The sequence below is a fragment of the Corvus brachyrhynchos genome, unplaced genomic scaffold, assembly GCF_000691975.1.
Source record: "Corvus brachyrhynchos isolate BGI_N302 unplaced genomic scaffold, ASM69197v1 scaffold255, whole genome shotgun sequence".
In the NCBI taxonomy this organism is placed as follows: Eukaryota; Metazoa; Chordata; class Aves; order Passeriformes; family Corvidae; genus Corvus; species Corvus brachyrhynchos.
The window spans coordinates 1036537-1049517 of record NW_008238358.1 but is presented as its reverse complement, the minus strand read 5'-3'; the positions used below and the strand labels follow the sequence as shown (position 1 = coordinate 1049517).

General features: G+C 45.5%; 1 protein-coding gene across 6 annotated transcripts in view; it reads left to right on the top strand.

The window, feature by feature from the left end:
• NRP2 (neuropilin 2) overlaps positions 1-12981 on the top strand; it is an 89807-nt gene that overhangs the window by 18165 nt on the left and 58661 nt on the right. For all 6 annotated transcript variants that reach the window (XM_008634696.2, XM_008634695.2, XM_017735691.1 and 3 more), the window contains exon 3: positions 11518-11699. In XM_008634696.2, the coding sequence (XP_008632918.1) occupies positions 11518-11699 (182 nt within the window). The remainder of the gene's footprint in view (positions 1-11517; positions 11700-12981) is intronic.

The following is a 12981-nucleotide window of genomic DNA, read 5'->3' as shown; positions in this document are numbered from 1 at the left end:
AGCAAGCACAGGGCTGGCTGTGGTGGCTCCTCACTAAGAAGGTTCAGAATTCAGCTAAAAGTGTCAGAAACGTGTGCATTTTTTGAGCAAGCACTGTAAGCTACACTCCAGGTCTAAGTCCTTCGCATCTTTGCAGACCCTGCTCAGTGCAGATGCCATAGGATAGGAGTAGAGCAATCACACTGGAATGCCTGATAACCACAGTATTGAGGTGCTCCTGCTTTCAGCAGAGCCTGAGGCCCTTGACTATCTTTGCAACAGTGCACCAGCCCATGGTGTGACACCAGTGACACCCTTCACAGAGGCTCATCCCAAACAGGTCTCAGGAGCCTCAAAAACTATCTGTGGGACTATGAGTTTTGGTCACTTTTTTTGTGTTATACAGTGGGATTAACAGTGCTCTTCTACATCATGGGCTTGCTGTCTGGATGCAGGAGTTAGAAGGTTTAGTGACTGTAAGGGGAGTGCCAGAATGATATTATAAAAATTATCCATTTTTTGTTAAGAACTAGATGCTAAGCCCAGTAAAAGCAATGCTGAGGTTTTACCTTGATTTACATAGGAACTAGTTTAGCCTTTTAATGAGCAACTGTTTGATTTAGCTATGTGCAGCCTTTTTAATAGATATAATCCCTATTGTCAGGCTGTAACAGGGGAGTGGCAGACTCCCCAGCAAGTACCAGTTCTGGGAGTCGTGAGATTTGGGTTCTTCCTCTTCCCTGCTATTGATTTACTGTTCCTGCCTTGGTGAATCACTTAAAATTCCTGCCTTATAAAGAAGAGAAGATCTGGGCATCTGCAGGCATAAAACCCAGTCTAGATAGCAACAGTGCAGTGCACACTCCCCTCCAAAGGCTGCTGAGCAGCAGCATCACACAGGAGCAGGTCAGAGCGTTGCAGACAACGACCAGTTCATTCTCAGCCTTTTCTGGCTGGGTGTGAATTCTGCAATTAAATATGAGTGCAAAATAAAAAGAACAGACTGCAAAGAGCAGACTGAAAAACAGAAGAAATTTGTGGTTGCTTTTGGCCAGAACTCAGCATAGAATATATTTGAAGGAATTGGGGGAGGTTAGGTTTTAGTCTGAGGCAAGTTCTCCGCTTTCTTTAAATCAAGCAGCTGCACACCACCGTTGAATGGCAATGTTGCAAACCACAGTCTGGTGATCCTGGAATTCCTTATAAGTTAATAGCAGTCATGGTCCACTAATCACAGCTAGGATGTTTTAAGCAACTGTCTTTGATATATCAGTTCAAACACACCATAGAAAGCCTTCCTTATGCTGACTTAGTGAGTAGATCAGTAGATCATTAGAAAGAGTGAATAACCCGGGGGTTTTCTGTTAGTTTCTCACCCCACCCCACTGCTAATCCCAAGGAATTCTTGAGATCTACATACAGCTTTGGTGAGTAATCAGAGTACAGTAGTATGGTGTGGTTTTAAAGTAACACTGGGTCAGACATGGAGATACTATTGTTTAATGAATTCGTAGAAGCAGAGCCTGAAGCAGGGCGGTCTGACAGCAGAAATGCTCTGCCAAAGACTTCGTTCTGTTGCAAATGGCACAGAAACTAGCAGGGTGGCTGCTCGTTTTATGTGACTGCCCCCACCTTCTTGCAGTGGTACAGAAGATACTGTGTGAGGAATCTTTTGAGGTGGAGTTTTGCTTTCCTGAGACAGGCAGTACTCACCCACTGGCGGTGGGAGAGCCCCTGTGCTCAGCCCCGTGCCTGCCGAGGCCATGCTGCATGCAGGGTGTTTGCACGGGAAGTGCTCAATGTGTTTGAAGCCTCCAGGGAAACCTCAGAGCTGGGGCTGTTGATCGATGCCGAACAAGAAGTAGTAGTAGTCGTCCCCCCCCCCACCGGCAGCACGAGAGTTTGAGGCATGTGCTCAGCTTCCTTCCTCTTCTGTGAGTGTTGGTATGAGGTTTCATTTACATTGTTATCTTGCAGGGAGAAGGAAGGTGTAATGACTGTCTCTTTGGTAATACTGATGTCTGGCTGTTAATCATGGGTGGGAACAAGGTCTGGGATCTCCATCAGCGGAGGGGACTGACTCACCATTGATCTATGTTCACTGCATCTTGTTGAAGTTTTTTGACCCATTTGATTTCTTAGGTTTTCTTTTGTGAAAACCCTCTGATTTTTCTGCCATTCAGGAGCAAAACATCTCTCTGTCTTTAAATATGGCAGATGGGGATTTCTTCAGATGTCCAACAACTCAATTGAAGGAGACCTCAGGAGACCTCTCCCCTTCCCTGTCCCCCTTCTCAGCCTGTCTTTTCATCTGCAATCTGGAGATGTAAGGGCTATAGTAATAGAGTGTCAGAGGAAGTAATTGATTCATCACACGCCGAGAGAGGAGTCTGTTGCCTTCAGTGTCAGTGGAGCTGAACCACAGCCTGGAAGGGTGAGGGAGGCTTGTAAACACTCCATGGCTGAGCTGGCAGGACAAAGCAGACACACTGCCATGGCTGAACGCGAGGGTGACACAAAGGGTTGCTTGGAAGAAAATCTTTCTGAGCAAAGCAGTGGCAGGGTCCTTGCCTGTAGGAGAAACAGGGACAGTCCTATCCCCCTGTTCCCAGAGCACAGAGGTACCTTAAGGAGAAAGAGTACCTACCAGCCTCATGCAGCATCCCATTCCCTTGCCTCTGTCTCCCTCTTGTATCTTTATGTGGCTGCCTCTCTGACCTGCTGCCCTGGGCTGGGCTGAGCTCACCTCAGCGGTACCAATCAGCCCCTGCCAGCAGCCAATTCTTCCCACACCGCCAGACAGTTACTGCTGTCTCACAGAACTGTGTGGGAGGTCACTGCTGCTGCCAGCGTGCAGCAAGGTGTGGCATGTGCATGGCACAGCACTCACCCTCGCTCAGGCATTGACTGTGCTCAGACTTGGCACTGTTTGGCTCAGATGGCTATTGAGCTGAACGTGCCCATATTTTGAGGAGAGAAGGGGGTAGGAGATGCTGTGCTATGCAGTATGCAAGGAGGCACCAGGCATGTTTGGTGCACTGTTTGCCCCAGAAACAGCTCTTACTACAAGCTGGCACAGCCAAATTGTGGGAATGCCCAAACAGTGGAGGCTGCAGGCCAGTCTTGGCAGTAAAGGTTTACTCGCTTGTGCATCAGCTAAGGCAGGAGCTGGGCTGTGAACAGGCTGTGTCTGAGAAAATTCGGGGTCAGAAAGTCGTCCTATGGTGGGCCAGTCCCAGGGTGACCATCCATCACTAATGAGGGCTGTAGACAGCCAGGAGGGTGAGGGTGGGCTGGTCAGGGCTCTGTTCTTACAACCTCCTTTATACAATTGGTGCTTAACGAGGTGTTTATTTCAGTTTTGTGCTGAAAAAAAGCCAGTGCAAATGAGTGATAGTGGAAAGCCCAGCTACCAAGCTCTGATCCCTGTCTGATCCCGGTTTTTACTCTTTCCTTTTGCTTTTCACTGCATGTTGTATCTAAGGCCATGGCTGATATTGCACCAGCAAGGTGTGATGGAACATCACTTGCTCCTCTGGGAGTAGGACTGGCACAGCAGGCTGTGTGTGTTCCCTGATCTTCATCAGCACCCCAGAACTTGGACAGCCTGGCCTAAGCTTGTCTCCATCTATTGCCTGGGCTGTCAGGCACTGGATCCCATCAGGAAAGCAAAATCTGTTCCCCCCACTGCAAAGAGACCAAAGTGAACATTTCCCCTTGCCCTCTGCCTGCTCTGCTGCTTTTTGGCAGTAAATTTTCCTTTTGTGGTTTTTATCTTTTATTATATTTATTTTTTTCTTTCTGTTAGTGATCAAGTGCCTGTAAGTGGTGACAGTAAAATGACATAGAAACCAAAGTCTAATTTTTCCCACAGATGGGTTGTAGCAGAAGGAGAAAAGTGCAAATGCATTTTCTCAAGTGTCCTTCGTTTTAGGGTATGAAAGGGTTGTGAGTTGCTTCAGTTCCCTTAGAGCAGCAACAGAAGGCAGAATGCCATGGAAAGGGGACTTATTCTGAACATGCTTTATATATTTTATTCCTGATTTCACCATGATTCTCCCCCCACCAATGAACACCAAAGACATCTTGCAACAAAAGACCCCTGTAGCTAAAAATAGAAGAGTGAGGAATTTATAGATGGTTTTGGAGACAGAAATAAAATTAAACAGCCATGTGTAACTCCTGAACAACAGCCTGCAGAAAACCCCCGAAGTGCACATTAGCACATCTCTTTTTCTTATATAACGGACGGTTTTCCAGACATGCCCCAGATGAGAGCACTTCTCCACTCCAACACGCCTTTCCGCAGCGATCTGGCAACACAGCTTGAGGGAGGCAGCCTAGGGATGAACGGCAAAGCACGGGGGAGCCTTTGCTCTCCTGTCTCAGGGGAGGGCAGCAGCATGCTAGGAGCTGAAATTCCCTCCTGAATCACAGCTTGCCTCAGGAGCACTTTGCAGTTATGTTTTATTCCTCCCTTTGCACGAAATATTTTGGCTACCTTCCCCCCCACACACACATAAGTTAGCAGTAACTGCTGAAAACCTCCTCCCATCAGCAGTGCTTGTAAGGGGGTGAAAACAACAACACAGAGTTTAAACAGAGGCTCTTTATAGTTTCCATTTTTTGTCTTCAAGGCATTTTTGAAGAAGTTTTCCAATCTAATAGGGTTATTTTCTATCTTGCAACAAAAGACCCCTGTAGCTAAAAATAGAAGAGTGAGGAATTTATAGATGGTTTTGGAGACAGAAATAAAATTAAACAGCCATGTGTAACTCCTGAACAACAGCCTGCAGAAAACCCCCGAAGTGCACATTAGCACATCTCTTTTTCTTATATAACGGACGGTTTTCCAGACATGCCCCAGATGAGAGCACTTCTCCACTCCAACACGCCTTTCCGCAGCGATCTGGCAACACAGCTTGAGGGAGGCAGCCTAGGGATGAACGGCAAAGCACGGGGGAGCCTTTGCTCTCCTGTCTCAGGGGAGGGCAGCAGCATGCTAGGAGCTGAAATTCCCTCCTGAATCACAGCTTGCCTCAGGAGCACTTTGCAGTTATGTTTTATTCCTCCCTTTGCACGAAATATTTTGGCTACCTTCCCCCCCACACACACATAAGTTAGCAGTAACTGCTGAAAACCTCCTCCCATCAGCAGTGCTTGTAAGGGGGTGAAAACAACAACACAGAGTTTAAACAGAGGCTCTTTATAGTTTCCATTTTTTGTCTTCAAGGCATTTTTGAAGAAGTTTTCCAATCTAATAGGGTTATTTTCTCTCCTTCTCTGTGTGTTTTTCTTTTTCTTTTCCTTTTTCCTTTTTTAAATTTTTTTTTCTTTCCCTTTAACTGAAAAACTGGATTTTTTTAATTTCTCAGAAATTCTGGTCAGATTTTTTGAGGACATAAGAAAATAATCCAAAGCACAGTAGAATGATTACAAACCCTCACAATACTGTGATTACACAAGACATAATTGGATACAACAAATTCAAAACAAACTTCTGAGAAATCCTAAGCAGTTTTGCCTGTGCCATTGCCCCCCCACTCCCCCCACCCTAGCCTAGCTCTCCCCCTGCTGCCATTGAATTTTTGTCATTTTAGTCACTGAAATCCAGTGAAATCCCTTCAGATTCAGAGCAATTATAGCCCATTTCTCTCTGTTGTTGCCAGAGTCAGTTATTTCCATAAGGGCAAAACAAGGGCAAGCTCTGTGAGCATCTTTTGCTTCAGCATATGCAAAAATGGCCCCAAAAGGTGCAGACTGAGGTCAGATTCATCTCTCCAATGTTCAGACACCCAAAGCCCAGGTCTAGTTAGTAAGAGTGATTTGAAGTACTTTTGTTGTCCGTGCAGAAGAACAATTAATCCCATCCCAAGCTGGGTGTGAGAAGTCTGCTTCCTCTGAGAGCCGAGGACATTTAGCTAGCTGAAGGTAGGTGTGGTACAGGCTTTTTAGTTCTGTGCACAAAGCTGTATCAGGGCTTGTGTATGAGGACTGATTCTTTTCTCACACCAGGATAAATTAGGAGTGATTACCCTTAAAATGATGAGTTACACATGTGTAAAACCAGTTCAAGTCAAAGGAGAATCCAATTCATCTGCTGTATTTATAATTAATTACTCTGATTAAGGGCTGGCAGCTAAGATCAAACTTCATTGCTCTTGTCTCATCAGATAACAGTGGTGCTTGCCTCTGCTATCATGGCTGTAAAAAAAAATAATTTAAAAGTCCTCAGTAGCTTCTGGAACAATTTAACCTTTGAAGGGTATGTCCTGCAGTTGCTCAAGATTGTGTAAACATCATGGAAAAGTTTTTTTTGTCTTTCGCAATGTAACCACCCATGAAATAAGGATTTGGTTGAAAGGTGGAGTACAAAAGAGCATGAAGATGGGTGTTGACACAGAAAAATCGACTAAGCCAGCTAGCATGTAATGGACATTAATTCTAGCCACCTCTTGATTGTGCAACAAGCACAGAGATGCTGGTTCACCATTTCTTAACTATCTCTATACTGCAACTGCTATTTAATTTCTAAGAAACTGCCTGTTCTTAGAGGATGTTCAAAAAACCTTATGCTTTTTATAAAAATTTCTAAGAAATAAACCTCCCACCACCTTTTCAAAGGGGGAACAATTGCATTTACTAGCTGCCATTGTGGCTAAGCACAGGCCTTCCCCAGCTACCTGCAGAGTATTAACACCTGCCCAATTTCACTAGAATAGCACTTTCTCTTCCTCCCCTCAGCAGATGGATTCAAGACACAGTGACATATGGTTCAAGCAGAGCAGAGGTCTTGAAGGCTTAAGTCAGCCCTGGGCCTTCCCAAATTTAGGGTTGTTGTCATGCAGTCTGTACCTATTTGTCCCTCTGTTTATCTAGGCCAGATTTCTCCAATATAATATAATCTCTCCAGTCAAGACTGGCTTCTATTCTTGGCTGTGCTGCAAACTTCCTGTGTGACCTTCGGGCAGACACTGCTCCTCTCTGCCTTCCTACCTCCCAGGGTATCGTGAAAATCCCATCATTACTGTTTGCCAGCTGCAGTCATGAGCCCCATGGAAACGCCTATAAATAATAGCTCCAAATTAGACATTGGAGGAGTTCAGGTTAGAGCATTGCATCTCTCTCCAGTCCTGGCAAGCACTGGAAACTGGGCTTTGCTGAGTGCAAGTCCTCACCTACTTCAAGTCATAGCTCTAGAGAGAGACTGAGAAAGCTGCCAGCTAGGTCAGAGCTTGGACTGGGGAGCCAGTCCTCCTTAAGCTTTGGAGCAAGGCTTTGCACAAATTTATGTATTCAGAGGACTCATTATATGGCTGTGAAGGTATAAATAATTTGTGATTCATGTTTCTCCCCATCTTTAGATGATGTCCCTGTAATGCCCTTGAAGGATGTTTCAATGGGGAAGGACTCAGCATCTCTTGGGACCTGGGGATGATGGTACGGGGTTGTTGATTTTGTGTTCAGCAGTATGGGTCACCAAACTGCTTTGAGTTGTGTCCCTCTGGAGAGGAGCACCCAGAGGAGTGTCGCAGGCTTTCTGGTGCTGCTCCCTAGGTGGGTTGTAGCATTCCTGGAGCTCAGCAGTGCCTGAGTGGGCACGTGGGAGGTCTGTCCTGGCCCCAGGGGATCACAGAGCACAGCTCAGTGGTCAGGGAGCAGATTAGCTATTTCCCAACAGAAAAGGACTGAAAAGCTGTAGGTCTTCTCATAATCACTACATCTGGGGCTTGTTTGCCTTTGTTGCACTTCTCTTGGGGGGCCAGCAGCAAAGTGACTTAGGAAAAATAGAAAGGAAACACTGGGAAGCAGAGAGGTTGACTGGAGAAAAAAGCAAGCAAACAAGCATGAATAATACAGGCTGTAGAAGTGCTTTAGAATTAGTTTATAAAAGCTCTCTTAACATCAGCAAAGCACTTTCTATTAAAAAATCTGTAATAAAAACACAGCAATATTTGTAAGCATTGTACATTTTCTGTTTAATTCTGTTAAACAGCTTCAAGAAGAGCATCTAAGCCTTGTATTTCCCTTCTTTCTCAGCCTCCATTGTCTGGGGAGTTAAAAGCACTTCAGCATTGCCTCCCTGCCTCAAAACTCCCTGGTGAAAAGCTGTCTGAGGTGGTTTCAAACCAACTCACTGACCTTCCCACTCAAGCAGCAGCTGGGAATGTCCTGCCATTGTGCCATTGGAGGAGCAGCCAACTGTGGTCACCTTCGATGCAAAAGAAGAGTTGGTTAATCCATTGATTATACTTGTGGGTTACAGAGGTTGCACCCTACCCTCACATATTTATGCTTGGCTCGTTGGAGCAATGCCTAGGTGGGGAAAAGTGGCCATGAAATGTGCTTGGAGAGATGGCAGCTTTCCCAGTAGAGGTAATGCCAGAGAGGTCAGCCCACAGGAATGTTGGTGCATGTTGACTGAAACAATGGATTTGGTTAAATGAGTGAAATGCAAATTGCTGGGCACTGTATGAGACAGTTTGAATGCCATTGCAGCATAAATGTATCCCACCCAGCTGTGCCCTAGTCTGTAATTATCTGAAAATGAAATGCTTAGAGTAGAAAGCATGGTTAGGTTTTCTTCCTTCCAATTTTTCTTCTTCTTTTTCACAAGGGAAGAAGAAAGTCTGGAAACCAATGCTTAAGCTTAACAGAAGCAAAGATTTGGCCAAACTAGATTGTAACATGTCCAGTGACCCAGAATGAGGAGAATGGGGTTTATCAATTTGTTTGTTTGAGGGCCAAGGCATGGACATGACTGAAGCACATGGTTCCAAAAGAATCTGTGGTGGGGATTAGCTGGCATTCTTGCTGAAGTTTGGAAGTTTAACAGTTTTGACTGGACATCCTTGGTGTTTCATTTTGAAAACCTAAAGCTTATTTGCTGTGATGGAGAGGAAGTAGGTGCTCCTGCTCATCCGGGCAGGAGCTATCTCCCAAGTGTAATACTTCCCCAATTCACACTCTGTTTATATGACCCAAAGAAAAAGTTTTGCCTCATGCGGAGCAGAGGACTTGGGCCAAGATTTTTTAACTAGGGAAGAAAACTCTTACACATTTATATTAATTTTACATTTGGCAAAAAATTATTCCCTGACCTTCCCTTAAGGGCTTTTTTTCAGTTGTTTTTAACATTTGATTTATTAAGGATTAGCTCCAGTATGAGAAAGCTAAGTTAGATGCTTGAATGAAGCCAAATAGGGTTTAATTCAAAGAGGCAAATATTTCCTGATGATTTACTTACTAGATTCATTCTTTTAATTTTCCATTTGCAGATTGCCCATGAGGAGATTGCAATATTCCCAAATTGTATGTGTTACTGGAAGCCTGTCACCCATTCAATAAGAAAGTATTTCTTGGTCCAGAACTTGCTTCTGAAATTGCAGGGCTCCTACAGAACTGGGTGGCTTGAGGAGCCATGTGGACAGCACTAGGATGTGTGGTGTGCTGGCTACAGCAGCAGCTGTGATCACTGCAGTCAGGTAGTTGAAGCCATGTACTGTGTTGGCGAGGTACAACCCCACGAGGACACAAACAGATGTGATTCCCTGGGATGCAGCTAACCTCTGCCTGTGCATGAAAATGGCAGCTTTTACAATCCACCCCATTAACTGTGTTTTGCCAACATTCATGTTTTTGCCAAATTCATTTTTTTGCCACATATTCACAATTTCACTAGTAGCCAGTAGTCCTGCGGCACAGATGTGCACTTCAGATGTGGAAGGGCTGCAAGCACACTGAAAGCAAGTAGTTATTTAAAGAACAAAATGTCCCCGCTGTTTGCTCAGTACTACTTTAAACAAATAGACAAACAAGGAGGAAAAAATTCTACTTAGAAGCACTAACACTGCCTTCTACATTCCTCCTCCCTAGAGAGATGGTAGGATCAAGCCACATATGATGGACATTAGTGGGGTCATTCAGGGTGCTGCTGACTGGTGTCAGGGTAATAAGGGGTCACGAGGTAATAGATGGCTAGGCAGAGCTGAGGAGAGAGCAGAGGGAGCAGATCTTCATTTGCATTGCTGTGTGTCCACACACCAGCTAAGCCAAATGCTCTTCCTGTTTGAGTGTCACTTCTCAAGACCACTTGGATTTCACCTTGGCCAAGCCAATTGAGTCTGTAATGAAGTTAAAGGCTGGGTGATTGCAGCTAGTTGAGTGCTCAGTCCAGCGTAGACAGGATTTTATCTGCAGGCATTTTGCTTCTGGCTCTCAGCCTGATTTAGTCCCAGAAAGGAGTGAAACCAAAGCCATCTGGGCCATCTTTCTTTGTGGAGGAGCATACTAAGTCCCTGTAAGTTTGTTTTGAGGTTGTTGCTTGCCGATATGTGCTTTGCAGAACGGGAATGAGTCACATGAGGATCATTCTGTATCCAGCAAGCTACTTCTCCTTTCAACTCTCCATTCCCAAACAGAAGATCTTGTGACAAAGAAGAAAGGCAGATTCCTGGCAGCCTGGAAATGCTTTTTTCCTCCCTGGCCCCGTGAGAAGAGCTGTAGCATGTTCAAACAGGTTGATACAAAGCAAATAAACAGTCCTAGAGAGATGGTCAGTTTCTGTAAATAGCAGCATGCTGGCCAGAGAGGAGAGGGGCGGGAGAATGTGGGCGTTAGAAAGCAGCTGAAGAACAAGATGTACACGTAAAAGCTGTTTGTTTCTTCTCAGCACGCAGAGCCTGATACTACTACCTTGCCTAGTCATGGCCTAGAAAATATGAAGGGATCTGTGGGAGTTTCACCTTCCAGCCAAGCTTTGCAACAAGCTTTTGTCTCTGCATGAGGAGACAACTCTTCTAACCCTATGCATTCCTCCCCCAGACCAGTCAGATACCTGCCAGTGGGCAGGTGGAACATCTTCAAGTAGGGTTTAGCAAAGGCAGGTTGCAGTTACAGGGTGCACAAGATCAGCAATAGTCAGTGTGGGTACCCAGCTCTTACACAAAACTTCTCATCCACAGAAGATCTTCATTAGCACTTAACAGAAGAAGATTAATACTAATATCCAAGTGCTAACTGAGTGTACTTGCCTTGGTTGTTAAAGGACCAATGTGGTGTTAGTGCACAAAATAGCTACCTGCTCACATGGTTTGAACATTGACAGTCTCATGCTTGGTACATGCTTGGCTGAATCCCACATGGATACTGGAATATAGTGAGCTCTGCCAAATAGCACAGTGGCACTTCTGAGGAGAGGTCAGGGGAGGAGAGCAGCCCCAGGAGAGTTGTATCTGAGCTTCTCCCATGCCAAAGGAGTTTTGTGGAAATGGAGGTAAAGTGTGTCCTAAATTTTGCATGTTGGCTCAGAAAGTGAAGTGGATGTATGTGCAATAAATTAATGATGTGAATGGCAACAGAGGAAAGGACCTAAACGTAGTCAGACAAAAGAGAAAAAATGGTTTGGGGTCTGTGGTGTGGTGTAAATAAGAGAGTCCCAGGTACCTGTCTGGAAGACGTTCTGTGAAATATGCAGATACCAAGAGCGTAGCCTCTCCCTGACAGATGGTTTCCCTGCCATTTCACCTGCCCCCGCAGGTACGACTACATCGAGATCCGTGATGGGGACAGTGAAGCGGCAGACCTGCTGGGCAAGCACTGTGGGAACATTGCACCTCCTACCATCATCTCTTCTGGCCCCTCTCTCTATATCAAGTTCACCTCAGACTATGCACGGCAAGGTGCCGGCTTCTCTCTGCGCTACGAGATCTACAAGACAGGTGAGTGTCTGAGTCGGTGCCTGTCTCCCAGACTGTTTGCCACAATTATCTTCACCAGGAGATGCCTTTGACCACTTTTTCAATGTGATTTCTAGCATGTTTTCCAGAGATAAAGCACATTTTTCTTTTTTTTATTTAAGCAAGTCTGTGCATCACATTTCCAAGAAGGTAAAGATGTTAATGGCACATGACAGTGCATTTTTTGATCACAGTGTGGCAATTAAAGCAGGGTTGCTCCTTAAATGCTCTCTTGTATTCGAGGACTAGAAATATACATCTTTTCTCCCTGGCATGTGTGGAGCTTGTCAGGGCTAAAAGGGGATTGTCCCTCTGCTACAAGTGCATGGAGCTCCCCCTCCTGTGGAGCAGCGATTCAGGGTTGATCAGTGACGCTGTGTTTTCTCTCCATGGGTGTGGGGTTTGTAACCGGGGGCTCTGGTTTTCAAGTGGTTGCTGGCAGCAGTGCTGTCAAAATCTGAGGCAGCACCTTTCCAGCTGATGTAAGAGGAATAGTTCATAATTCTGTTTAATACTGAGCTATTACTGAGGAAAGAAAAAGCTGCTCAAAACCCTTGTAATAGTGTTTCTGTCTAAATATTTGCCAGAATTTTGTATCTGGGAAGAAAGAGGCTTGAAAAAATAACCCCTGCATGTGAGAGAGGTGTGCCTGCATGCTGAGGGAACAGGAGAGAGTTTTGCCACGGGCACGCGGGTGCCTGCCCTGTGCCCGCATTCCTTTGTTGATGTGTTGGAAGACAATACACGTGGCTTTCATGTCATTGCATCCAGCACCAAAAGAAAATGTCTGTGCCATGGGAAGAACCAAAAAGGAGCACAACAGGGTTACTTATCCAGCCTCTTTAAAGAAAACATGAGGAGCACAGGCAGCAGTGCCCAGGGTCCCTGGGCCAGCTGTGCAGCAGGGAGAGGCGTACAGACAGCACACAGTCTGGTCATAGGTAGATGTGAATGTGGAGATTTTGCTGCAAGAGAATGAGGCTCCCTAAATTCCTTGTGAATTGATGAGGACAGGACATGTATGAAGGTTCAAATGGATGAGGAAAATGCTGTTGCTGGTGGTTGCCTGGACTGCATAACTGGGCATTTAGCTGTTGTGCAGCCAGCTCACCACCACTGTTAGTTGATGGTTAGGATGCAGATTAGTCCTGAAAGAGTTTAGTGATTCAGCCAGATATGGGGTTTGCTAAGGCCAGTTGCCATCACGGAGGATGGCAAAGAGTGTAGGTGGGAAGACCCACCTCAGCCCCCCTTGCCTCTCTTT